At 37.6% G+C, this 26,960-nt stretch overlaps 1 protein-coding gene across 4 annotated transcripts in view; it reads right to left on the bottom strand.

Moving 5' to 3' along the window:
* SIDT1 (SID1 transmembrane family member 1) overlaps positions 1–26,960 on the bottom strand; it is a 70,627-nt gene that overhangs the window by 34,311 nt on the left and 9,356 nt on the right. For 2 of the 4 annotated variants that reach the window (XM_081318150.1, XM_081318152.1), the window contains exons 3-11: positions 24,255–24,425; positions 19,915–19,960; positions 14,186–14,287; positions 12,391–12,474; positions 9,569–9,662; positions 4,666–4,737; positions 4,059–4,152; positions 3,049–3,086; positions 230–301 (exon numbers count right to left, since the gene is read on the bottom strand). In XM_081318150.1, the coding sequence (XP_081174276.1) occupies positions 230–301; positions 3,049–3,086; positions 4,059–4,152; positions 4,666–4,737; positions 9,569–9,662; positions 12,391–12,474; positions 14,186–14,287; positions 19,915–19,960; positions 24,255–24,425 (773 nt within the window). The remainder of the gene's footprint in view (positions 1–229; positions 302–3,048; positions 3,087–4,058; positions 4,153–4,665; positions 4,738–9,568; positions 9,663–12,390; positions 12,475–14,185; positions 14,288–19,914; positions 19,961–24,254; positions 24,426–26,960) is intronic. The other 2 variants (XM_081318151.1, XM_081318153.1) reach the window with 1 other exon arrangement.

Below are 26,960 nucleotides of genomic sequence, written 5' to 3'. Positions count from 1 at the left end.
AAAAAACTATGTGTATGTGAGAAAAAGAACATAAAAATCTGGACAGAAATGATACAGAAATGGACTAAAGCAAAAATACAGCAGAAAAGATGAGAAACAAAACTGAAAATGTCAAGCTCACCCTCAACTTCAAGCAGCAGCTCATAAACAAAAATGCACTATTTTTATTAGCTAAATACAGGATACAGACATACCAAACAACATCTCTGAAACTGAAGAATTACTATACCTATAGCTCCATAGCTGCTTCCTTCAGGGGTGCTGGCAGTGATAGGATGAGAAGAAGTCAAAGTCCCAGGACCTACAAAGTAAACCAACAAGGAATATTTTTTTTTTACTTATGACTGTCCAAATGGCCCAGCAGACACGATAACCAACTATTTAGAATTGAGAAGAGATGTCTCCTTCCATTTGGCTTTAGGCATTACCAAGCAGTATGCCCTATCCTCTGTTGCTATCAGATGATGACAACCCAACTTTCTGAGTAGCAAATACGAAAAAGGTGGAGGATTTAGGGATGGATCCTTCAGGCTGAGGAGGCCTCTTATTTTCCACCTTTCCAGTCTCTTGGCCTAACCCAGACAGCAGAGAACAAAATTCCCACTTTGGGGAAATCAGAATGCATAATTCTGTCAGACCCCAAAACTGCTCATCTTCTCTCTCCTTTTTTCCGTCTTTTTGGAGCCTGCCATTATTGTTGGGGGGGGGGTACATTCATAGTATTAACTTTCATTTTCTTTTTCCTTTGTCTGGCCTCCTTCTTTGAGTATGGAATATGTCTCCTTATCTAGGAGACAGTTACAAAGAAACGAAAGCTGGAGAAGACCTTGAGATGCACGCCTACCATGCCAGTCAGCCACCCACCAGGCCACCTGTGGATTGGCTGGATTTCAAACAGACATTATGACTTTGGTGGGAGGGGGAATATTGCTTGCTTAATTATATCGTTAACACGGGCTTTTCTTCAGATCTCGCCTCAAATTCCCTGCTATCACTAGTTCCTAATAAAAGTTTCCTTTTGAGACAATGCCTGTTTCAAGAGTTCTGCTTTCTTGGGTGATTAGTTGAAGTCACCCAATGAATCTATTTAGGCTTCACATTATAAAGAGCTTATGAATTAAATGTTTATAGTATTCAGTATTGTAAGAAATAAATTTATTTCTTAAAAGTTACTTAATAAATTACTACCTGTTTATAAATTTTTTATTTATATTTAATAGCATCATTATAACATGTGTATGAACTTTTCAGGGTTAAAGGTTTTCAAATACATTATTTAGGTGTAATTCTTACAATAGCCTTGTATAATTCCAATTTTTAACCTTCTTAATAGCTTAATTTTTAAAATATATTGTTTTATTCACTATCCTAGTGATTTATTTTGTATTATTTAGTATTCTATGACTATCACTAAATGTTGTATCTTATGATTTATGATGAATTTATTTTTTATGCTGATTATGATCATGATTTTATGTATACTGAGAGCTTATGCACTGGAGACAAATTCCTTCTTATGTCCAATCACATTTGGCTAATAAAGAATTCTATTCTATTCTATTCTATTCTATTCTATTCTATTCTATTCTATTCTATTCTATTCTATTCTATTCTATTCTATTCTATTCTATTCTATTCTATTCTATTGCAGGGAGTAGCCCCAAAAGTGTACACACATGTGGAAGGAATCAGAACAGTCCAAATGTACTGGGTAATATTTTCATTAAAAAGTGATGTGAGAGAAACTTGGCATGCTTAAAGTTATTATAATACATAAATTCCAGGGGGAAAAGTAGATACAATGACAACAAAATAAATATTTTGTAAAAGGGAACATCAAGAGGCAAAAATATACAATAGCATCTGTTTGTTAGGACAACTTGGAGTCACAAAATTCTGTAATATAACCACCCTGAGATAGAGTACATGAGATATTAATGGTGGTAGAGGGAAGAAATTACAATACCCCCTTTTCTTGCTCATATAATTTCATAGTTTTATCATCTATACCAAGGACAACTATACATCTCAGTACAAAAAGAAAAATGAAGAAAGAGTCAGGGCCATTGAAATTACAAAAATCCCTTGATAGCTGAGGCTGCTTGTTCTTTGGTGAAAAAGTATCAACAAACACCTTCCTCAGCCCTCTGGACGAGCATGTTGGATTGGGCAAGGAAATGGAAAAAGGCGCCTTGAATAATTCATGTAAGTTGGCTACATTATACTAGAAATGACCTAAGATGAAAATCAGCAGAATCTAAGCCTAAATAGAATGAAATTGAAGAGATTTCAAGTGTAGTGATATTGTAACCACCCTGGGTACACTACATTTTTGCACCATGTAGAGTTTTGAGCAGACCTATATGTTAAAATTCTGCTGATTTGTTTTTCTGGAAAAAACATAGCAAATTTTAATGATATCCAGGATAGTATCTATATATTGTATCTGATGAATAAACATCAGATGGGACTTCTCCTGACTGGCATACAACCAAAGAAAATTAAGAAGTTCAACATAAGATTTTGATAAATCAGATGGAATCTCTGGAAGGAGGATGGGAATAGCTTGGAATTGGATGGGTCCTCACTTAATGACTGGGTGGGATTTGGTTAACAACTGATCAGGGATGGTCAGGCTTGCCATCACTAAGTGATGTAGTCAGTGACTTTGCACTTTACAACCACATCACTTAATGATGAGAGAGAGAGAGAGGGAGGGAGGGAGGGAGGGGGAGAGGGAGATAGAAGATGGAAAAAGAATCAAGTTGATGAGTATTCCAGATTCTATTGCAGAAAGTGTATGAAAATTAGGAAATAACTGAATTTAAAGATAAACATTCATATCATATAGTCACTTATCCCTTATTTGCACTTTCTCTAGGAAGTTGGCTCCTTCAGGGCATCAATCCACAGCAATGATTATACAGAGCCCAACAATTTCCCCCACAAATTTTTTTTGATGTTTAGTCCAGTTGGAAGACAGGACTTAATAAATCATGACATGTCTTCCAATTCTATAACAGCAACACAATATATTAGCATAATTACCATCATTAAGTCCTCCAATAGATGTTTTCCTATGAAATCTGAAATCAAACACAAATATAACCATGTAGATATCATCAATATCTCTAAATAGTAAGAGGCAAGTATTTATCATAAAAATCTATAAAGCTTATATAATAGTTATTTTAAAAATTGGCAAGATCACTTTGAATTTGGTAGAGCTATGACCACTTTCATTGTAAAATACTGTTGCTAAGAAACCAACAGCTACTTTGGTACAAAGGTTATTATTCAATAATATATCCTGCACAATTTGGATTTATAAAACGATTTCAAGCATCTGATGCCTTTTGATTGTTAAGATTTATTATCCTTACAAAAAGGTAATTGTAAAAAGCCTTTAGTAACATATAGAAGTGATATTTTTGGTTACATGATTTTTAGTTAGATATTAATTTTAATTATCTTTGCTTGGGTGATTATGAATAGGATTATCTCTTGTTATGAAATGCAAAAGGTTACATGTCAAGGGTGCCACTTATGTTCATCTATATTTACTTTGCTCTTGGAACCGCCGATACGTTCAATAAAAAAAATGTGATAGTCATTCTAATGGAACAATATATGATATTTTATGAATATAATCTATTATATGCAGAATATTTTGTGTCTTTTAAATGATTATCAAATTCTTTATCATTTTTTAGAGATTTTTCAACAATATGGTAAATATACAGTTTGTTTATTATTTCTGTGACAGAGATTAAGCAATTTGAATGCTTGTAAATATGGAAGAAGGACCATCAGAAAACCATTTTGTCTCTATGCTATATTATAAAAGCAGTCACATTTATTGATATTGTTATTCTACTAATGTCATCACAACCTTTCATCTATATATAGTACAAGAGTTTTTTTAATTAATCTATTGCAACTTCTCATAGTCCAAAGCAGGTGTTTTGCCTGGACCCTATGTTATGCCATCATGCAGGCCTAAACATTTTAATAAATGGAGACATGTTTTATTAAACAGTGCTTAATGTTCTTTGTACCTGATGTACTGCACAAATCCAACCACTAGTGCACCCAGATAGAAGGAGAAGAAAGTCAGAAAACTGAAAAGGATGGCATGTATATAAACAGTGCCTAGGAAAAAGACAAGGATGTACCATTAGTAAATGAAGAAATTATAGCCCATTCCTCTGCTACCATGTTGTTCACTCCTCCAATTTCATGTATTTTTATTCTTTTTTCTCCTCAGTAGACCAACATTTGAAATAATGGTAAATGCTCACTTCTTCCTTTTACTATGTGCAATCCTCAATATTATTCTCCACTTGGAAGACAGATTTGTAAATTAATTTGCAATCAAGACTTTGACATCTCTTCTATTCTGTGGTTCTTAGGAAAAACATGTCTTCAAAATCCAGTATTTGTACTGGGAGTGAAAATCTGCGCCAAATGGAATTACAGCAAACTGAAGGATGAGAGAATCAAATGATCACTTAGCACTTGCAAGTGTGCAAACTCATAATATCACCTGAGTATGTTATGCATTATTTTGTACTATTTTAATAAAACCATATGTATAGTGATAGTAGGGGTTCATTGATTTTTGTTAAGGTTAACAAAAGAAAATACAGAATTATGTTTCAAGACCTTTAACTGAAGGCAACACTGTCACTTCAAAATGCTTCATTCGTTTGAGGTTCCATGTGTAGTTAGCCTTTCCTGAAAAAGAGTAACATAATACATACATGCATGTACATACATGTGATTCGATCATGCAAAAAGTTTGCAAATCATGAGAACTGTACTAGACCATGGCTTCCAGAAAGAGAGAAATCAAAATAGTTGAGAATTCTTGAATGCAGAGAGGGGAGCAGGGAGAGGGAGGGAGAAGGAGAGGGAGAACATACATTTGCTTCTGGCATTGAGCTTCCTATTCTGTATAACTTTTATTGTTTTTTCAATGTATAAAATACAAAAAAAAATAAAAAATAGGAAATTAAAGGAAGAAAAAAGAAAGGGGGAAAGAAAATATGCGGTACAAGGGAAGAAAGAAAAAGGCGTTGACTTCCGACTCTTTTTAGCACAATAGAAGATAACAACATTCCGGACTTCCAGTTTCGCCTAAGTAGAGTCAACCCATGGAAAGCTGCGGGACCAGACAATATTTCTGGCAGAGTGCTCAGAGGATGTGCAGACCAACTGGCAGATGTTTTCACTGACATCTTTAACATTTCTCTGAGCACCACTGTTGTCCCAAAGTGCTTCAAGACAACGATCATCGTTCCCATGCCGAAGAAACCATCTGTGTCTTGCCTCAATGACTACCGTCCCATTGCACTTACTCCCATCATCATGAAGTGCTTCGAGAGGCTTGTCATGAGGCACATAAAAACCCTGCTGCCCGTAACATTGGATCCACTGCAGTTTGCATACCGCTCAAATCGTTCCACCGATGACGCCATCTCTACTACACTCCATCTAGCTCTCACTCATCTAGAAAACAAGGACTCATATGTACGTATGCTGTTCATAGACTTTAGTTCAGCATTCAATACTATTATTCCCCAACACCTGATGGGGAAGCTCCCTCTGTAACTGGATCCTGGACTTTTTGACTGGAAGACCTCAATCAGCCCGGATTGCGAATAACATTTCTAACACCATCATACTGAACACTGGGGCCCCTCAGGGCTGTGTGCTCAGTCCCCTGTTGTTCACCTTACTGACACACGACTGTGTAGCAATGCACAGTTCGAACCACATCATTAAGTTCGCTGATGACACGACCGTGGTGGGTCTCATCAGCAAGAACGATGAGTCAGCATATAGAGAGGAGGTGGAGAAGCTAATAGACTGGTGCAAAGCCAACAACCTGTCTCTGAATGTAGATAAAAGAGATGGTTGTTGACTTCAGGAGGACAAAATATGACCACTCTCCACTGAACATCGATGGCTCCTTCGTGGAGATCATAAGGAGCACCAAATTTCTTGGTGTTCACTTGGCGGAGAATCTCACTTGGTCCCTCAACACCTGTTCCATAACAAGGACGGCCCACCAGCGTCTTTACTTTCTGAGGAAACTGAGGAAGTCACAGCTTCCACCACACATCCTCACAATCTTCTACAGAGGGACTATTGAGAGCATCCTGAGCAGTTGCATTACTGTCTGGTTTGGAAACTGCACCGTTTCGGATCGCAAAACCTTACAGCAAATACTGAGGATGGCAGAGAAGATCATCGGGGTTGCTCTTCCCTCTGTCATGGATATTTACATCATACGTTGCATCCGTAAAGCCATCCGGTTCACGCGTGTGATGCTTTCGGTTTGTGCACGTGATGCTTCCGGATGCACAGGAACAGTCCGCTTCCTGCCGTCCATTTCTTTCTTTTTTGGAGGACCCTGAAAAGGGTCAAAAATCACCCTGGAGGGGCGATTACCAAGAGGAGGACTTCCCTGCGATCGCAGAAGGGCAGCAGCCCTCTGCTTGAATTCGGGACAATCTCTTTTGGCCCGAAGAAGAAGAGACCATCCATAAAGATGGCTGATCACTAAGCCGTTTCCTGCCGAAAGCCAAAAGCACTACCCAGCACTAAGAAGCAATCTGGAGGACCTGGGTGAGCCTTTACCTTTCCTATTCCCTTAACCATCTTCCTGTGGGACTTTCCTGAAAATTTCTTTCCCCATTTCTTGAAAAAACAGCAAATATCTACTCTGGGAACAAATCTTAAAGCCTTAAAGCTTTAAAAGAAATTTAATTAATTCAGCAAAGAATCTAAGCAATTTTATCTGTATTTACTAAAAAGCTCCTATTTTTGGCTGGGGATCCACTATCCTATTTTCTCTCTAAGCTGTGAATTAAGGAAAAAAATTGGACTAATGCTACAAAAGTTCTATATTAATTTGGAAAAAAAAGAAAGTTTTTACATTGCATTTTATGTTACTGATGACATCTTGTGGCGAAACCTGGTACAGCAAGTAAATTTCTTCTGTTGTGACAGCTGACTGAATAACAGAGCTGTCCTTGACATTATTCTTAAAGATAAGTGTGGGAACACCTGGCACTGAAAACAACTCTTTTGGAGGTGGATAATCCTTGATTCTTATTAAAATAGCCTCCATGGAAGATTTAGCTGCAAAAAACCCCGAAATGGATGAATATATCCCACCACTTGACTATAAACTGATACTGGACACGATTTTGGCAATGACAGAGCAAATTAAAGCCAAACTGCAAGAAAAATCTGACAACTCAAAGCCACCAAATCAAATTCTGACTTTAAATGAGGAAAAGATAACCCAAAACCAAATAGAAGAAGTGGAAACTAACACTAAAATAAGAGATTTCAAAGAACAACAAAAGCAACCTACAGAAAACCTTAAGTCCAAACTTTAATGGCAACTACAAAACTTACAACTCAAAAAGCAACAGCACCTGAAGAAAGCAATACTAAGAGTGAAGATACTAAAGGCCTTCAAGTACACTATATTGAGAATTCAACTATTCAAATGACAACCATAACATCAGCTACTACTTTCTACCTAACCCAGATAGAATTGGAAGAACAAAAAGACTTGACTGATCTAATGACAACTATATTACATCAATCATCAAAAACTGAACTATCAAAGCAAAACTACAATGGCTACAAAGGGGACATTTTCCTTGCAAAATTGACATTTGGATACACTCCCTAGATTCAAATAAGGGGTATAGGAAGAAAGGAAGATACATTTGAGAATTTAAAGATGCCAAGAGGGAAGCCTGATTGGCACAAAAGGAAGGCAAGAGTTAAATTTAAAAAACTGAACTTGTTTCTTTTTTGGAATTCCTAAAGATAGAGTATAAAAATACCTTTCAATGGATTAAGGGGAATCTCTAAAAATATAACTGATTCTACATTTAGCTTTTAGATCTGTAAGGGAAAACAAAAGTAAGAATATAATTCTGAACTATTTTATAGAATTTGGAACGATATATCAAAAGATAGTATTTTAACAATTGATGTACGGTTAAGATGACTTATAGAATATATTAGTTGTTACTTTTGAACTATATTATAGAATTTAGAATTTTATATATAAAAGATATTATTTTAATAATTGTTGAACGCTTAAGATAAAAAATATACTTCTAATAATTGGTGATTTGTTAAGATGAAAACTAGACTTTAATGGTAAAACGTAAGAATGTTTTGTAACGAACAATGTAAATTTTGTAGACAAGAGAATTATTCTTTATTGAAATAGGGAATTGTGGGTTACCTGAAAATTAAGCTTTCTTTTGTATACTATAGGCTATTCTAGAATATTCTATTGCAATTAGATAAAATTTTAAAACAGAATATTGATATGTATTAGTGAAAATATATTGAAAATTTTGTTAATTGACTGGGTTACAACTAGAAGTGTATTAACTTGACTATTTTGACTATGTGATAACTAAGGGAATCAGAGAGGGAATCCCTGTTGATGTAACCTGAACTATTTACAACTTGTTATTTGTTATTTTGACTACCCAACCACCATATTGCTTCACAAATACATGTATATGTAAATATTAAAAAATCAATAAAACTTGGTTTTAAAAAAAACTAAAGGAATCCCAGTTCCTTCTGTAGATAGTTGAAAAAGCTACATTCCAGGGAAAAACCCTTCAGGGATCCCTCCTTGTATGTGTCATCAGTTGGCCATCTTTTCAGCAGAAGTGGTGCATTAAGCTTCCAATTTATTTATTTATTTATTTACTTAAATTTATATGCCGCCCTTCTCCCTAAGGACTCAGGGCGGCTCACAACAATAAAATTAAAAAAGAACAAACATAGAATGAAAATTTAAAAAGAATTAAACTAGTAGATACAATGATACCATGACAATTTAAAACCCAGTAGAAACCTAATTAAATTCTGGAAAGAAAGCCTTTAGAGTAGGGGTCTTCAAAGTTGGCCCTTTTATGACTTGTGGACTTCAACTCCCAGAATTCCTCAGCCAGGGCCAAGTTTGAAGACCCCTGCTTTAGATGCTGCTATTGAGGTCTAAGTACCTCAAGATAGAGTTCCCAACTAAACTGCCATTCCTCTATCCTAAATAAGAGGAAGCAGCCTTAGTAGGCCCAAAGATTCGCTATTATTGCCATAGTGATTTGTGTAGGGCACACTCTGTTCCTGAATTAGAAAGATAAATATCTGAGCCGCAACTCCTTGTATCGTGGAGGCATCTTGACTCACACTATCTTACAAGTCCAGATCAGCATGAAAGGTAGTCAGAGCAGAAGTCACTGCATTTAAAGTGACTGCTTGGGTAGCCTCACTGCTTCATACTTCAGCCGGTGTGTCCTCAGAGTGTCTTCATAGAAGTGTGCCCATCTGGAAACTCTTGGTTACATTTCCCAGGACCTAGTTTGACTTCTTTCAAGGAAATTACATTTTATGTAACAATTATAGTACATGTCTCACTGTGATTGCCATGACAGTCTAGAATAATAACAATGTCGAAAACAGAAACATTGAGAGAGAGTATTCATCTTGGTCTTCTTGATCATAAATCACCTACCTTGAATGGAGGGTGGCCTTGAACCGCCACAAGCATAGTCCTCTGGCTTTATGACAAATACAACAAAAAACTGTTTGCTTGGGAAGTCCTTTTTCTGTGCAATAAAAAACACAATAACTTTTAATGCTGGTAGACAACTATAGTTAGGAAAGATAATTGGACAGTAAGGGAGAAGTGAAGGGGGAGGCAGTTGATCTCCTAAATAAGCCCTGACAGGCCCACTTATCTTCTTGAAATAGAGCAAATTTTAATTCTTCTAAAATCCATCAAAATAAAAGCAATTATTCTGCTCTTTCACTGTTGTGAAGTCAGGGGGTTCTTTTAGAGATCTTGGCAATAAGTGAATAAATAGCAGTGACTGACACACACAATGCCCAGAGAAAGAAAATCCTGATTTATTTTTTTAAAAGTCTTTTCTTGTGAAAGAGGAAATGTTTAGATAGAAATTATTCAGAATTCCAAAGGTTTCGCATACAGTAGCTATGATTGGCCAATGGTTAATCCAAAACAACAGAAGATGTAAAAAAGGAGTCTATTTCTAAGCTCTATTCCTGTATTTTTTAGAGAAAAATAAAATCCTGCCAATATATACAGATAATCCAACATCAATATATATTATTATGCACATTGCAAAAGCAGGTCCACAGATGAGATATTGTGACTTATACAAAAATGCAAGATCATCCTGTGTCCATTATTTATTATGCCCATGTATTCTGGCACAAGAATCATGTGTCACAAATATTCTTTGCAGAGTTGACTAGATCCATATGAAATCAAGTGACCTTAATTCTAACAAATTTATCTTTCTTGGATAGTACATTCTTTAAATTGCCTGTAATATATGCAAAATGGAAAGAAGCCTAAGAAGACTGCAAAATTCTTATCAATAGTCATGGCTGGTGCTCTTTCACATTATTGTTTCAGGTTTTTTTTAATATAATTTAATGCATTTTCAAAAAAAATTACAATATTTGTTGTATTTTGAATTTATGATTGTTCTAGGAACATAAGCAAATCAATAACATTATTTCAGTTAGGATTCCTAATATATATAGTAACAGCAGCTGCATATCTTACTCAGCCATAGAAAGGTCTGGCTCTGAAAGAGGGGTCAAAGAGGCCATTTATGTCAAAACTGAACAGCACTCTCTCAACAGAAGGGGAAGGATGTGACACCATCTATCTTCTATCTACAAGACAGTCCTTTCAGCAGTTCCAAGAAGGCTCCACACTTATTTGCATTACTCAGGTCAACCTGATGACGCAGATAAGCCTCCAGGTGGCATCAACAACTCTCTAAAAGAATGCAGCTGTCTTCAGGGAGTATAAATCCTTCCATTCCCCACAATCCAGTCACAGCTGAAGAAGCTTCTTGGATAAAAAGCAAAACGTCTTCAAAGAGAAAAAAGAAAGTCTAGTTGACTCGTGAAAAAGCATCTTTGGGTCTAGCTCTCTACAATGCCCTTTCTTTTGCTGTGCTAGATGGAAGATAAAAGAAAGATCCTCTTCCAAGAACATCTGTAACCTTCAAGATGCCACCAACCATGTGATGGAATAAAGTCTTCTGCCTTCAAGGTCCCTTCCAGCTCTATGATTCTATGTCTTCCTTTCCTGCCCATTTTACACAGCCATCTGCATTCTCCCAGGCCATACTGGCTTATTGTATATGCTCTTTGAATGTAATTCCCTCTTAACATAATGCTGCCATGTTTTGCATTGCATAGTCTGTAAAATTTGCCAGGTAGTGTGTGCCAGCTAAGCTAATCAGTCATAATTATTATCTTGCTATTTCTTAGTTATTCAGTTCTATAGTTTTTTACCACAACTGAATTTTAATATGTTTTTGCAATTATAGTATATTTTATTGTATTCCACACTTAATTTTAACTAAATTTTAATTCTAGTTAACCCTAGAGGTTTTTTGTACTTCTTAATTTTATAAGCATTTGCAGCTTTTATTTTGCCATCTTTTAACTTTACCTTTTAATACTAACTTCTATCTTTTAACTCACTATCTCCACAGACTGTTTTCAGGACAAAGCTGTTAATTTCATAATCTCTATGTTTTTACCTCATGCTAGTTGAAGACCATAATAAAATGTTGTATAACTAAACATTTAAAATAAAATTGGAGTTAAGGTCTTATTGCAGAAAAGAGGGTCTTGAGCTTCCAAGAGCTTTAAGTTATCTATTTCAACCCTAATTCTTTTCTAAGGAAGGACATCATGACCCTGAAAAGGGCCATTTGGGCTTTCAAAAGTTGGAACACTTGGTGACCTCTGGAGCTGCCAAAGGGGTCAAGAGGGCCATGATTCTGTAGTGATCAACATTTTTTCAAAACTCCAAATATGCCTCTTGATGCAAGATCACCGGCTATCTCTGGTTTAGTGACCATGCTCTCACTAGTACTCCTAATGAAAATTAACTGCTTGACACTTCTCAACTGCTTGCAGGTATGTTTTTGTGTGCAAATAGTGTAGATGCATTCAAACTCAAGAAAACGTACAGCATTCTTATATGTTTTTTCTTAAAATGGATTCCTTCTCTCTCCCTTTCTTGGATTTGTCCCAGACTTCTCATCTGCCTGCAGTCAACTTCTCCTGGCTCAGTATTGCCTGCCCTCTCCTATGTTTGCCAGCTTCCCCAAAGCTCTTCTCTCTAAATATGGACAGATTTTCCCAGCTGAGTTTCTACCTTCCAAAATATCTCTATCCATCCATATGATTGATTGCAGAAAATCCTGATCAGCTTAGTTGCCCCCTCAACTTTCCCGTACATCAAAAGCAGACTGACTACAGTAGACAGCACCATCCACTCACCTGCACAGTGAGGGCTGCCTGCTTTGTCATGGATTGATAAACTCCATTAAATTCCACATTATAATCCAAATCATAAACTGGACACTGCAACAGATGAAGAAGCTGATTAGAGAGCTACCTCTGCTTCTGTATATCTGATTATTTTAACAGATTCCTGGCAGGCCTTCCCGATTCTTTCCTTCTCTCGATCACAGTTCAGAACAGGGCCATTCCAGCTGTTCCAGACCTTTAGCTTTATTCCCATGTTTCATTACATCACAGAACAATTCGGTGGCTCCCAGTTTGAGCCACTTTGAGCTTGCTTAATTTATATACCTTTTTTATGTTTCTGCCTCGAAGAAAGAATTATTAAATAAAACATGATACTATTGTATACCACCTTTATCAAAATGAAGATGACCCTGAATTTCAAAGAACCCTTCTCCCAAAATGAATAGTACAAACAAATGACAAACACAGACAAAACCCCTGTGCAATGAGCAGCTTTCCCACTTTATCAGCTTAAGGTTGCCAAATCCAGGGAAAACCACCTGCAGAAATGCCACCCATCCCTATAAACAAGTAACAGTAAACAAACAAATAAATAAAATAGATGTTCTACACATGTAAGTGAACATACACACAAACACATAATGAGGGAATAAAAGCCACACTCTAGAAAAGGATTGAGCCAAGACAAAAAAATTAATTTTATCTGAATTAACCAACACAAGGAACTCTCTGCATAACATTAATGTACGTGCATACTCACACAAATATGCATGTAAATCAAAAACATTGCCCTCCCTCCAAGCAGCAGAAACAGGAAAAAGAAAAAGTGAGATGGGTTGAGGGTAAGGGGTATCTGACCTGGGAAAGGGGAAAAAAGGAATAAACATGGAGGAACTAATGGGAAGGAAATTAGCAAGAGAGGAATGAAAAAAATATTTTCTATACAGAAGGGATGACTGTAATAAGTTTGGAAAGTCTACTATCATTTCTGCCTTATGGAAAAAGAGGACAATACAAATTTGGGCCATGCAGAGTCTGTATCTCCACCCCATGTTTGTAGAGCTTTCTCTCTCAGTGAAGCAGAAACAGCTTTTCCTCCTAATTAGCACCTGCCTCTTCTTTGTGAGGTACTTCAAAAATAAAACAACACTTTTTTATCATCACGGCTTGCTAAGTCTTATTATTACTGGAAGTTGGTAATGTCACTAACAAAAACAATGTCCTCCCTTCCTTCCCAGCCACTTTGTCAGTCCTCTGAGATAGGTTGAGTCAGGAAACAGCCACTACAAAGGCTACTGGAACCCTGTTGCAAAGTATGATAACAGAATCTTGAAAGCCTGACTAGGGTTTCTCTCTGTCCCCCTCTTTATACCCAAGAGAATCAAGGTGGGACAATCTTGAGCCTCTTTCTCACATCTCCTTTCTTTCATGGCTAAGTGAATGTTAATGTAATTCTTCCTTGAATTCCTTTCAGGGTTATCTCTGCATGCCTCCTCTCTGAACCAGATATTTGTCATATTTGAAGAGGTTCACAAGAAATTAATCAGTTTTCAGGGATACTGTTTTTCTCTCGCTGTCCTAAGTGAACACAAACAACTTTAGGAGGATGCAAGACTTGGAATCTACCTGCTTTGAAGGCAGCTCAGATCTGTCCGAATCAGCCCAATATGATTCAGAATGTAGAAATGGTCCAAATCTGATTTGCACTTCATAATAAATATTATAATTGAACAGCAATAGTACAGTAAGCAAAGACAAACACTGCCAATATTCAAGTAGCCTATCATAAACTAGCAGGACTTACCACAATATCTTGGATGGAAACCACAGAGCAGGGATAGATTGTCTTAGAAATCACTCTGACAATGACAGAATCCACATCGGGAGGGAACTGGTACAAAAAGTACTATGAAGGAAGAAAACACTTTTACAATTCTTTCTGCCATAAAGATAATCTTTAAATATGGGTAAGCCCCATTTATCTGAGACAGTCATGCTGACGCCACCACACCTCTGAGTTTATTCCTGACTTGCCTTGTTGAGTGGTAATATTTAAAGTAGAGCTCTACCTGGGTTTATTTAAAGGTGAGTAGAGATCTCCACATAGTTAAATATAAAAACCAAACCTCAACCAAAAATTAATCCCATAAATACAATCAATAAATAATCCCTCAACCAAAAGCAGCCCAAATTCCAGAGTGACTATCAGCCACCAGAGGCCCTCTGAAAGTGTGTAATATATGTAAGAAGGATGCTAAGTGAAGTAAGTTTTTCAGCTACTAGCCACTCAGGGAACTGCTGTCATATCCACACAATACAACAATTTCACCACAGTAAAGCAGGCTTTGTGCTGGTTAGTGCCTAGTTGGAAGAGTTCCAGTTTGTGGAATATATAATTGCTTAATTTTAATCTAGAGGGAAGTTAAAAATAAAATAAAAATATTGTATCTCTAGTGGCTTGGAAGAGATGATAAAACTTTTATTTAATTAAGGAAATGTCTATGAAGATCCTCAGTCATATAGGTCATGGCTGACAACAGGGCAAATCATACACAGACTCAGAGGCATGGTCGTATCAGCATGACTATCTTGGATAAATGGAGCTCACCCATATTTAAAGATTTAAAGAACTTCAGAACTGAAGAAGCGAAACATCTTCAAGGAAAAACAAAGTCAGTTGCCTTTTGAAAAAGCATATTTGGGATAATTAAGGAAATGTTTTCCTGTTTTCCACCATACCTTTATAATGCTCAGTGCTTTTCCCGACACAATTATTACACCTTCCCCTTTAACTGCTGTACAATTAAAAGATATCAAGGGCCAAGTCAGCCTTGTAAAGCGTCCTAAGGACCCAGAATGGTTCACTTTCATTTTATTGATTTTTATTTTCATATTGGATTTTACTATTCTTATTTTTAAAATATTATTTGGAGAAATAACTAACAGTTACAAGCCTACTATTCCCATAAGGCCATTCATACAAATACTTCAGTTATCACTATTTGCAACCTTCCCATCTGGCTTCCCACAAGCAAAGTCAATGGAGGAAGCTGGACTCACTTAATGACCGTATGATCAACTGCAATGATCTGCTTTACAACCGTGGCAAAAAAGGTCATAGAACTGGGCATGACTCATTTAACAACCACCTTGCTTAGCAATGGAAATTTTGGTCCCAGTTGTGCTCATATGTAGAGGACTATCTGTGATGAGGAGGTTCTTGAAAAAATCAGTTTATTTTATCAAAGGGGAAAATAAACACTCAGTTTCCCCTTTTTCTGGAAGGGATGGCAGTGCAGCATCCTTTTAACAGGCAGTTGGGCAGGATATTGCTGGAAGCTGGATAAGCATAGGATGAGCAGAAGAGTAAGATGGGGGATGAAGACAAAGAGGCCCATAGTTGTTTCCCTGCCAGGCCAAACACTGCTCCTCTGCTTTTTATTGTCAAGGAATTACACAATAAGCATTGCCTCTAGAAGCTTTCTGGTTTGATAACTATCAATCAATATACTGAGAAATGGTTAAAAAAATCTATTTATATTTAACCTTCAAAAGAAATAACTGAAGGAAAAATGATATCCATTTGCAAATGTTTGAAGGGTTATCACACTGCTATTGTGAGCAAATATTGGGCAGGACCAGAATCTATTAGAGCAGGCATGTCAAACTCATGACATCACGTGACGTCACACGATGTATCTGGACTTTTTCCCCATTGCCGGCAATGGGGTGGACGTGGTTTCGGCGTGATGCATCCGGCCCACGGGCTGGCAGTTTGACATGCCTGTATTAGAGTAATATTACAAGGAAGTTAGTATAGAGGTCAGACAGAGGAAGAACTTCTTGATTAGAGCAGCTGCCACCTAATGGAAGAAGATGTCACATATAAGGGAGAGTTATTTTCTGCTGGAGATCTTCAGGGGTGAAATAGTTATTTGCCAAAAATGCTCTTACTTGAAAGTGTACTATGATTTCATTATTTAGTTCAAGTTCAACTCCATGCTCAATGCTCAATGCAGAAATTCAAATTAAAATATGGACAGATGTCTGTCCAACTTTTACTTCTGCTGAACCACTAAAAGAGAAACCCTTCTATGCCTGAGTAATTGATTGCCCTATCAAGTAGAATGCACTTTTTTGCCTTGCATTCTGGGATTACATGGTATGCATCAAAGGCCTTCCTCTGAGAGACATTTTACTTACATGAAGAGTGCTGTTATCTCTGCCCTTACATTTCCTATTTTAAGGCTAAATTTACCCATTTCCTTCTAATTCTGCCTTAGGCACAAAACCCGTAGGGTGATCCTGGGCCACTCACTTTCTCTCAGCCGTAGGAAGGGGAAAATGGTAAACCACTTCTAGGAAAAAAACTTTGCCAAGAAAACAGCAGGGACTAGTCCAGGCAGAATTGCAAGTGACTGAATGGAAGGGGGGGAAATGCAGTATACTATCTATACAGCTTATCTTTCAGCCATGTGACATTGCTGAAAATAAAAAAGAATCTGGTTGCAGCTTTTCTTACTAACTAAATTTTATTAAAAGAAGAGGCTACTCACTTCATCAGATGTATAGAGAGAGTAGTGTTTAAATTAGGGCAATGTGTTAAAACATTTTTATTGAGACCCTCTATTATGTGGTAGTCTGCATAGTATGTACATTGCACAGAGGTGCTTCATTTTTTTTGAGAAAGATTTCATATTGTTTATCTTGGTTAAAAAAATGATGTCTGTTTGTGCCAGTTTCTCGGTATATTTTACAGATTTCCACTCCGTCCATTTGGATTACTCTAGTCCTGATCCTAATGTCCATTTATTTGGGTTACCCTGACCATTTGTTACCAGACTACCACTGCCCTCCTCCTACACAATCACACTGCTAAATGACTCTGGATCCTGTCAAAATCATCTCCCATTCACAACAGTTTTACCTATTTATTGAGTTATTATTTATTTTTATTTATATTTGTTTATTTTTAGGGAATTGCAGGATTGCAAATTTAGAAAACATATATTGTTGCTGATTTTCACTACTAGATTTTCCCTTTATGTTTCAGTGGGATGTTGTGGGTCAAATGCTACACTGGATACATGCAAGACATCATGCAGAAAGGACTTTTCTTTCAAAAACAAATAGCATTTAAAGAAAGAAATAGTGTAATAGAAACCACATTTCCATTATGTCTTATATCTCTGATTCGCTTTATTAAAGAGCGTTATTTTGAAATTAAAATTTTTGTTATTTTAATATTTTTGATATTCTACAAACAAGGATAATAGGATAAATTAGATGTGAATAATATATGCCAGGTTGGTTTCTTCATCCCTGAGGAAATCATTGCTGGCATCTCTTTTATTGTCAACTAATGTAGCGATCAACCCCAGATGGAGATTGATTGGCAATATAACCTGGAACTTAAAGAGATGTCAATTTTTATTCCATTTTATTATCACGCTGATGCAGCTTCTAATACTGACACTACAAGATCATACCAATGAACCTTGTTCTTTCCAGTCATAAATATCCACACCCAAATAGAGGAACTTGTTGAGTTAGATGTCATCCAGCACTTGATATCCAGGTACTAGTATAGCATTCATCTAGATTGGAGTATTAAGGTTGCCATTATATGTATTAAGGTTGTATTAAGTATTAAGGTTGCCATTGCATTCCATGTCCTCCAGAGGAGATTTATCTGATTTGGTACCAGTCTGGACTCAAGAATCCAAGAAGACAGAAGAGAGATTTTATCAGTCTACATTTGCCTCTCTGCCCGTTATATACAGGTAGACTGACAACATGGAAAAGGGAAAAGACTTTCTATATAAACCAGAAGAAACCTGAGGATCAAGAAGAACAGACTGAAGGGAAGATAAACAGTTCAGGACAACTACGTCGAGATGGAAAAATAGAGAGGCGATTTGTTAGTCCTTCCAAAAAAATGGTGACCAGATAGCCTTTTCTACTCCAAACAATATATATAACAACACTTAAAAGCACGGACATGGAAGGCGAGTTGGCAAAGAAAGAAAGCTACAATAAGGCTGAAGAAAATTGGGGTTTTGACTTATTAGTGAGAATTAAAATAGAACATACTCAAATAGGCAAGATGTGTACTTTGAATATTAGATTTTGTTATGAGCTGAGATAAAGAAAACTTTGGTCATTTAAAACTTGGAAGTATAAATATTAAACTTTAAATTTGAATATTGATTAGCTTATAAAGGTTAAATGTAAAAGTAATTAAGATATATATAAGCTAAAAATCTATTGATAAATGTAATAAATATGTTTTTACTTAGCTGCTATACTAAAAATTACTAGCTTAAATATGAGAAAGTAGACATCAAGAGAAAAAGAGAGGAAGTATTTAATGTTGAAATAAGAGAAATTTAAGGCATTCGGAAATTAATAGAAAATAAGAAAGTTATATTGTATTATTAGTTGATATAAGATGGTGAGATAGGGCGGCATATAAGTCCCAATAATGCATAAATATTTAAATAGATAAGATGTGTATCCTGAACATTAGATTTTGTGATGAATTGGGATAAAGGGAACTGTGGTTATTTAAAACTTGGAATTTATAAATATTAAATGTTAAATTTAAATATTAATGGGAAACTAAAAATTGGGAAAAACTAATTAGGACATTGATAATCTATAAAGATTGAATGATAAAATAACCAGGATATGTATAAAATAAAAATTGATAAATGTAAGAAAGTTATTTTTATTTAATTGATATAATAAGAATTGTATTAGTTTAAACATGAGACAGTAAACACTAAGGGGAAAAGAGAGGAAATATTTAATGTAGTAGTCTGAAACTTGTACTAAAGATATTTGTATTTTATTGAATTATTGATTAACTCAGCAGCCACACTGCTTTTTAAATATTTAAATGTAAAACTATAAAATCAATAAAACCATATATATATATATATATATATATATATATATATATATATATATATATATATATATATATATATATATATATATATATATATATATATATATATATATATATATATATATATATATATAAAGGTAGTTAATAATGCCGAAGTCCTACACAGTCTAAGATATTGACTTAGGTGAAGAAGAGCTGTTCTTGTACTTTCTTGGATGCTTCTCTTCATCCTGTCATTAAGTGTGGCCCATTATTTTATATAGGAATGTACAGCTGGCACACGATGCAATTTCATTTCAGTGCCAATGAAAAAAATGTACAGCTGGCAGCAATAGTGATTTCCTTCCAGTGTGAAGTAAAGATCTAGCTATGTATATAAACATTTGTGTCTTACTGGAGGCTTTACCCTATATATAAGCATTGATTTTATAATGTTGAGGCTTTTTTATTAATAGCTGCTTAATCTGTCTGTTGGCTCCATTCTGCCCTAAGATTTATAATATAGGGCAAATGTATCCTATTTCAATAAGTAGCCAAAAATAATATTCTAATACCTTGGATTTTAACTAAACTTTCAAAAGATGTTTTTATCATTATCATACATAATTATTATCACTTACCTGTGGTTGGGAAGGGCTGGCAGTGAAGGCAAAAGTAGTGTCCATGCTGCGGAAATTTGTCCAGATATTAAGATAAAATATGAAACATACACATAAGATAGCGGTTAGAAACTGTTAGAGGTGGGGTAAGAACCTCATTATATATCCACAGCTGGCTTCATTTTTCCAAATTACCTTCACCCATGTGACAAATGAACATATAGATCATTTTTGAATGAACAAAAACTCTACTGATGAATATCCTGTACATATTATAGAGTTCAATATCTGGTTCTCTCCTGTGTGTGTATTTATAAAGAAACTGCAGTGAAGTTCCAAAAGGACATCTGTTTTTGCCTTATCGATGAGACTAAGGCTTTTGATTGTGTAGACCACAACAAATATGGACAGTCTTTGAAAACAACTGTGAACTGGGATACTTTCTATGTCTATTGAAGTATGATGAACAGGAAGTAACAGAAGAGAATACAGAGCAATTAACAGGCAAAAATGGAAAAGTAGCATGTCTAGGTTGTATGTTGTTTATTTATTAGCTTATTTGCAGAACATATCATGAGAAATGTTAGACTAGAAGAAATAGGAATTAAAACTCTGGGACAAAATTCAACAACATCGGATATGCACATGTGCTATTCTGATACCAACAGAAGTAGATGATAGAAGAAATATTTAATTCAATGCAAATAAGGAAAGCTGAAGCAGTAACATCTTTAACTTCCTAGGCTCAAAAATTCACAGGGAAGATGACTTTAGCTATGAAACAGATTTATGCTGCTTGCATTTGTGGGTTTTAGCTAGTAATTCTCAACTGCATTAAAATAATATAAATACCTAAAAATAAAGCATTAAGTAGCAACACTTGTCTTAAACTCATTCTTCAAAAACTTGCGAAACAGTAGCATAGTATCAAACTATTCTGAGAAAATTCTTCTGCCTATTTACAACAATAAAAAGGAAGTCATAGAGTGAAAAAAAATAATCTGTGTTTATTTATTGAGTGATTGATTTGTCATATTTTAGAGCTTTCATCTCACTCTTAGAGGGACTCTGGATGGTGTTCCTTTAAAGCAGGCATGTCAAACTCGCGATGTCACATGATGTTGTGTGACGTATCGGGACTTTTTCCCCATTGCTGGCAATGGGGTGGGTGGGCACGGTTTCGGCGTGACACATCTGGCCTGTGGGCCAGCTTTAAAGCTACAAGGAATCCATTAATTTAAAAAGATTTATATCATATTTATCTGATACAAAACAAGTTTCTCCTCTGTTAATAATATCTTCTTCCATTGTTCTGAATATTAAGTTGTTGAAAACAAAGCACATCGAACATAGAATAACATAATTGGAAGAAAACTTAGAGGTCTTCTAGTCCAACCCCCTGCTCAAGCAGGAGACCCTGTACCATTTCAGACAAATGGTTATCCAGATCCTTTCTGAGAGCCTCTGGTGATGGAGCACCCACAACTTCTCAAGGTAAGCTGTTCCATTGATTGATTGCTCTCACTGTTAGGCAATTTCTCCTTAGTCCTGGGTTAATTGTCTCCTTGGTTAGTTTTCATCCATTGTTTATCATCTTGCCTTCTGGTGCTTTTGAGAATAGATCAACTCTCTCTTCTTTATGGCAACCCCTGAGTTATTGGAACACTGCTATCATGTCACCTTTAGTCCTTCTCTTCATTAGACTAGACCAGGGGTCAGCAACCTGAAACAGTGAAAGAGCCACTCGGAACCGGTTCCCTCACAAAAGGAAAAACTGGGAGCCGCAAAAAATGTGTGCGCATGTGCATACATGCGTGAATGCGCAGAACAGGGTTTGACTGAAGAGTGGAGCCAAGGCGTGATATGCACCTACCCTGCATATTTGAATTGATTGGTTGAACTTTTTTAGTCCCACTTTTTTTTTTGGACTGCACATGGCAAAGGACTGAGAGCCGCAGGAGACGGCTGAAAGAGCCGCATGCGGCTCTGGAGCCGCAGGTTGCAGACCTGTGGACTAGACATACCCAATTCCTGTAACCATTCTTCACATGTTTTAGCCTCCAACCCCCTAATCATTCTTGTTGGTCTTCTCAATATATTTTTTATACTGAGATGACCAGAACTGGATACAGTATTCCAAGTGTGGTCTTACTAAGGCTTTGTAAAGCAGTGCTAGAACTTCACGTGATCTTGATTCTATCCCTCTATTAATCCAGCCTAGGATTGCATTGGCTTTTTTTTGCTGCTGCCACACATATATTTAAGTGACTGTCCATTAAGACTCCAAGATCCCTCTCACAGTTACTGGCATAAACCAAGTTTCACTTATCTTGTACCTATACAATTGGTTTTTCTTGTCTAAGTGTAAAACCTACTTTTATCTACATTAAATTTTATTTTATTAAATAGGGCCAAGTGTTCAAGTCTATCAAGATCTTTTTGGATCTTGAGCTTGTCTTCTGGAGTGTTTCCTATTCCTGCCAGCTTAGTGTCCTCTGCAAATGTGGTAAGTTCCCGTTCTATTCCCTCATCTAGATCATTTGTGAAGATGTTGAAGAGTATTGGGCCCAAAACAGAACTTAGGGATACCCCACTGCTTACTTCCCTCCATGTAGATGTAATTCCTTTGAGGACTACACACTGAGTACAATTTGTCAGCCAGGTACAAACCCATCTCATGGTGATGCTTTCTATCCCACATTTTTCTAGCTTGCCAACAAGTAAGTTGTGGTCTACCTTATCACATACTTTACTGAAATCTAAGTATACTATGTCCACAGCATTTCACTGATCCACTACTTTAGTTACTTTGTCAAAGAATGAAATAAGATTTATTGACATGATCTGTTTTTGACAAACCCATGTTGGATTCTGATTATAACTTTGTTTGCTTCTAGGTGTTTGGAGATTTGTTGCTTGTTTACCTTTTCCAAGATCTTTCCAGGTTTTGATATCTGGCTGATTGGTCTGTATTTTCTGGCTCTCCCCCCCCCCCATTTTTTTTGGAAGATGGGAACCACATCAGTTCTTTTCCAATCCTCATTTTGTTCCCCTGTGCTCCAAAAAATGCAAATAATTGCAGACACCATTATTGTGCTAATAGTAGTTGTCCCCTTCTGCAACTGCATTCAGGTATTTGAAAACTGCTATTGTATTCAAACTCTCTCAATCATCTCTTCTCAAACTTGAACTTTTCTAACTCCTTCATTCTGTCTTCATAAGAGCAACTGTGTAATTATTTTCTAATTACCTGATAATCCTCATTTGTCCTTCTCTAAACTTGCTCCAACCCCTCCAAATTCTTCTTAAGAATGGTGCAGAGTATTGGATGCATGCAAATCAGCGCCGAGAATTAAGTGAGGCTAAAAGGTAAGGTGAGCCCATGGAGAATCCAAAAATGAAGGAATGGGCAGGAAAAATAGCATTGGGTAGAGATGCAGATGGACAGGGAAAGTTGTGTGATGCAGCCAGCAAGCTACTGAGACTCAGGCTAAACATTTTTAGCTTACATGCCATATGTTAGCACTATGTTGCTTTCTTTGCTGTTTCTGGTCAGCTTTGCATATCCATTGGCTTGACATACAAAACTGGGGATATGCAGCATATTTAATAGATGGCTTTTTTTGCCAGAAGCCTTTGCTGCTTATAATATAGCTTACAGCCTAGAGTGATAAAATCTACTGCTACTGTTTTTTCAGATGGTTTGGCTCTGTCTGTTTCTCTTCTTCTTTGTGTTATTCCTGTCACATTGCGGGGTCCTCAGTTTTGCATTTTGTCCCCCACTTTGGTCTGCAGCATCAGTGGGATGTAGGCCCACAGCTTGCACATCTCCATGCAGGCATCCAAACAACTCAAGCTGTTTGTGATCAGTAAAAAGTGTGTGCTTTTTAACTGTGGCCTCCCATGTTGTCCATGGGAATTTTTAAAAAAATTTTTCTATTTAAATAGATGAACAAATGCTGAAAATAACAGTATTAAGAACGAAAACAAAATGATATATAAACAGTTGGGGTATATAAAAATTCTTTATAATCTTAAGGCAAAAGAACACTTTAAATACTGATAATTAATATTTATATCCCAAAACATATTTATTTATAGGAATAATCCATTGAGAATTATTGTTATATATTTATAAAGTCACTTTCTACGAGACAGGCATCCTTATGAATTTGATTAATAAATAAATCAAATTAAACATGGTAATCAAATATGAATAGAACAATCCTTACCTAAAGGGTGCTTAAAGATGGGTTTGTTGTGTTAATTTTTCAGCCAGTGCTGATTCTGACAACAGTAACAACAACAAAACTTTAGTCTTCCATTTTTGGAAATGGTAAATCCAGAAACTGACCACTCACCTAAGCTGGAAGTTCTTAATCTTGGTAACTTGCAGCTGATAGTGGGCGTTATAGGGAGCCATGGAAGCTACATTTATAAATATGATTTGCTCGGAAGATCTATTCTCAGGTACAGACTCGGATGGGCAGAGGGTACGGCTGACTTCCGTGTAGTTGTAACTTCTCTGGTAACTGCCAACAAAAAAGCAAAATCTGACATTCAAATAAAACCTGTTTTTAAAAAAAACCCCCACATGGTTGAGTATAATGCTTTGGAGAAAAACACATGCTTAAATATCCCAAAGGTGCTTTTTATGAGGCAATTGGACTTTCTTGTTTTTCTCTGAAGACATTTCGCTTCTCATCCAGGAAGCTTCTGATTCAGAACTGGGGGGAAGGGCAGAGGCGGTGGGGCAGCCCTGGAACCAGCAAGTTCCTGCCCCCCAGGTGTGCGCATAGGAAGTGGCCAGCGCTGGTGTCCTGGGTGAAGTCAACCTGCGGGGCAAGACAGCCAGCAGGGATGCCAGACTCTGCTTGTGCACGTGCCCAGGGGGCAGGGCGGGGCTGCCCCGTGGATCTAAGGCTGAGTGCATTCTGGCTTTGATGGATGCAACCAGGTTATAGATCAGAGCCACCCCCACTGCCACCAGCACCTCCAGCCTCGCAGCCACAAGGCTTTCCTTTCATTGGGACATCTCCCGCCCGCCCATGTGGGATAGCAAGACTGGCAGCAATATGGCAGCACTGGCAATCTCTCCCCCTCCCATCACCCCTTCCTGAGCACGGAGGAAGGAAAGAGATGAGAAGGTGAAGGAACGAATGGAGGAAGGAAGGAATGGAAGGAGGGAGGGAGGAACGGAGGGAGGAAGGAAGGGAGAGAGGAAAAGGGAGGGAAGAACGGAGGGAGGAAGAAACAGAGGAAGGAAGGAATGGAGGGAGGAAGGAACAGAGGGTGGGAGGGAGGAAAAAAAGGGAGGGAGGGAGGGAGGGAGGAAGGAACAGAGGAAGGAAGGGAGAGAGGGAGGAAGGGAGGAATGCAGGAGGAAGGAAGGGAGGGAGGGGAAAAAAGGAGGGAGGAACAGAAGAAGGGAGGAAAGGAGGAAGGAAGAAAGGGAGGGTGGGAGGGAGGGAGGAAGGGTCGAGGAAAGTCCTGCCTTAGCACTTGGCCCTGAACAGCCCTGTTGCTCTTTCACCATCTGCTTGTCCTCTCCTCCTGACCTCTCCTGGTGGTCTCCCATCCTATTGCTGAGGATGCTTTAGTTACAAAGCAGGGTCTCCTTGCATGGAAAGGGAGTGGGCCTCCCTCTGACCCACACATTTTGCCCTCCCGCAACACCATGAGCAACTTGGCCAAGGAGAACGAGCACAGCAGCAGCCTCAAGGAGGAGGTAAGCGCAGTTGCGTGCCCCCTTGGGGAAATGGGGCTGCAGGCTGGGCTGCAGGGTCCCTGAACTCGAGGGCTGGGCTGGGCTGCAGGGTCCCTGAACTCGAGGGCTGGGCGCTTGACTTCCGCTGCCCAAGGCTCTGGGCAGCCCACGCCACCGTACAGCGGCCCCCCACACAGCCTGAGAGGGACGGTAAGGCTCCTCCAGTGGACCATGTCCCAGTGCTCGCCCCGGTCCCACCCTCCTCCGCCAGAGACCCTTGGATCTGCCCCAGGCCTACCCAAGCCTGCACAGGCGCCCCTGATGCGAGTGACATTGAGCTCGCCACGCCCATCCAGTAGTCCATGCCCACCAGTAGGCCATGCCCATGCTATCCACCCCCCACCCCCACTCCAACAGCAACCACAATGCTGATGCGGCCCACAATGAAATTGAGTTTGACACTCCTGCCATAGACATGTAGCTATATACTTAAATACTAGTTATCCATCCTCTACCACCTGGGATCATGAATCAACCTGGCCTCTGGATTCTTCAAAACCCAGGTTTTTAAAAAGCGTTTCTAAAGGACAGCAAGGTGAAGCCAGACAAATCTTTGAGGGTCCTATAGGTGCCTGCACTCAGACGCCATATAATATTATCTAAATGAAGATGATTTCATACAAATATTTATGTATATGTTATAAAACAAACTGCCATTTAAAACAGAAGGGAGGAGATAAAAATAACTCCTTCACTAAGAGCAGAAGTGTTACTGTGTCTGGAATATGTCACGGAGCCAATAAGCAGCATCACAAGTGCTCTATTCTTTCAGGCATTGAGCAGTTCCAGCATTGTGGGTAAAGAGTAACCCTTGGCCTTTAATACTACCCTGAATATAATCAGCGCACATTGTTGACATCCAAGTTACCTTTTTAACCTGAGCAATTTCCATAGCATACACCTGACATGCCTTTTGTCTCACCATCCTATCTTCTGTTATCTACCTCCACTAATCCTGTTTATATCACATTATCTGCCTATTGATTTTTCCACATCAATTCCTAATTGCTGGTGACCTTTTCTCTTCGAAATCTGTCCAGCACCAGTCAGCCTCTGATCCATGTCCTGTACTTGAATTTGGCCAGAGGTTGCTGGGAAAAGCTACAATACTGTGAGTTAAGAAGGAGGTGGGTGGAGAAGCAAAGTAGCAGCCTGCGTGCCTAATGGCGCGTGAATCATATAACTAAAAATCAAAAACAGTGGCAGTACATTCAGGGCAAGTGCATCTGAGATTCCTTTCATCTCAGAATGTCTGGCTTAGTTCAGTGCAACACTTGTTTTTCAGCTGTCTTTCGCAGCA

The sequence above is a fragment of the Vipera berus genome, assembly GCF_964194415.1.
Source record: "Vipera berus genome assembly, chromosome: 2".
NCBI lineage: Eukaryota > Metazoa > Chordata > Lepidosauria > Squamata > Viperidae > Vipera > Vipera berus.
Note: the sequence above shows the minus strand (reverse complement) of the source record. Positions and strands in the feature narration are given on the sequence as shown.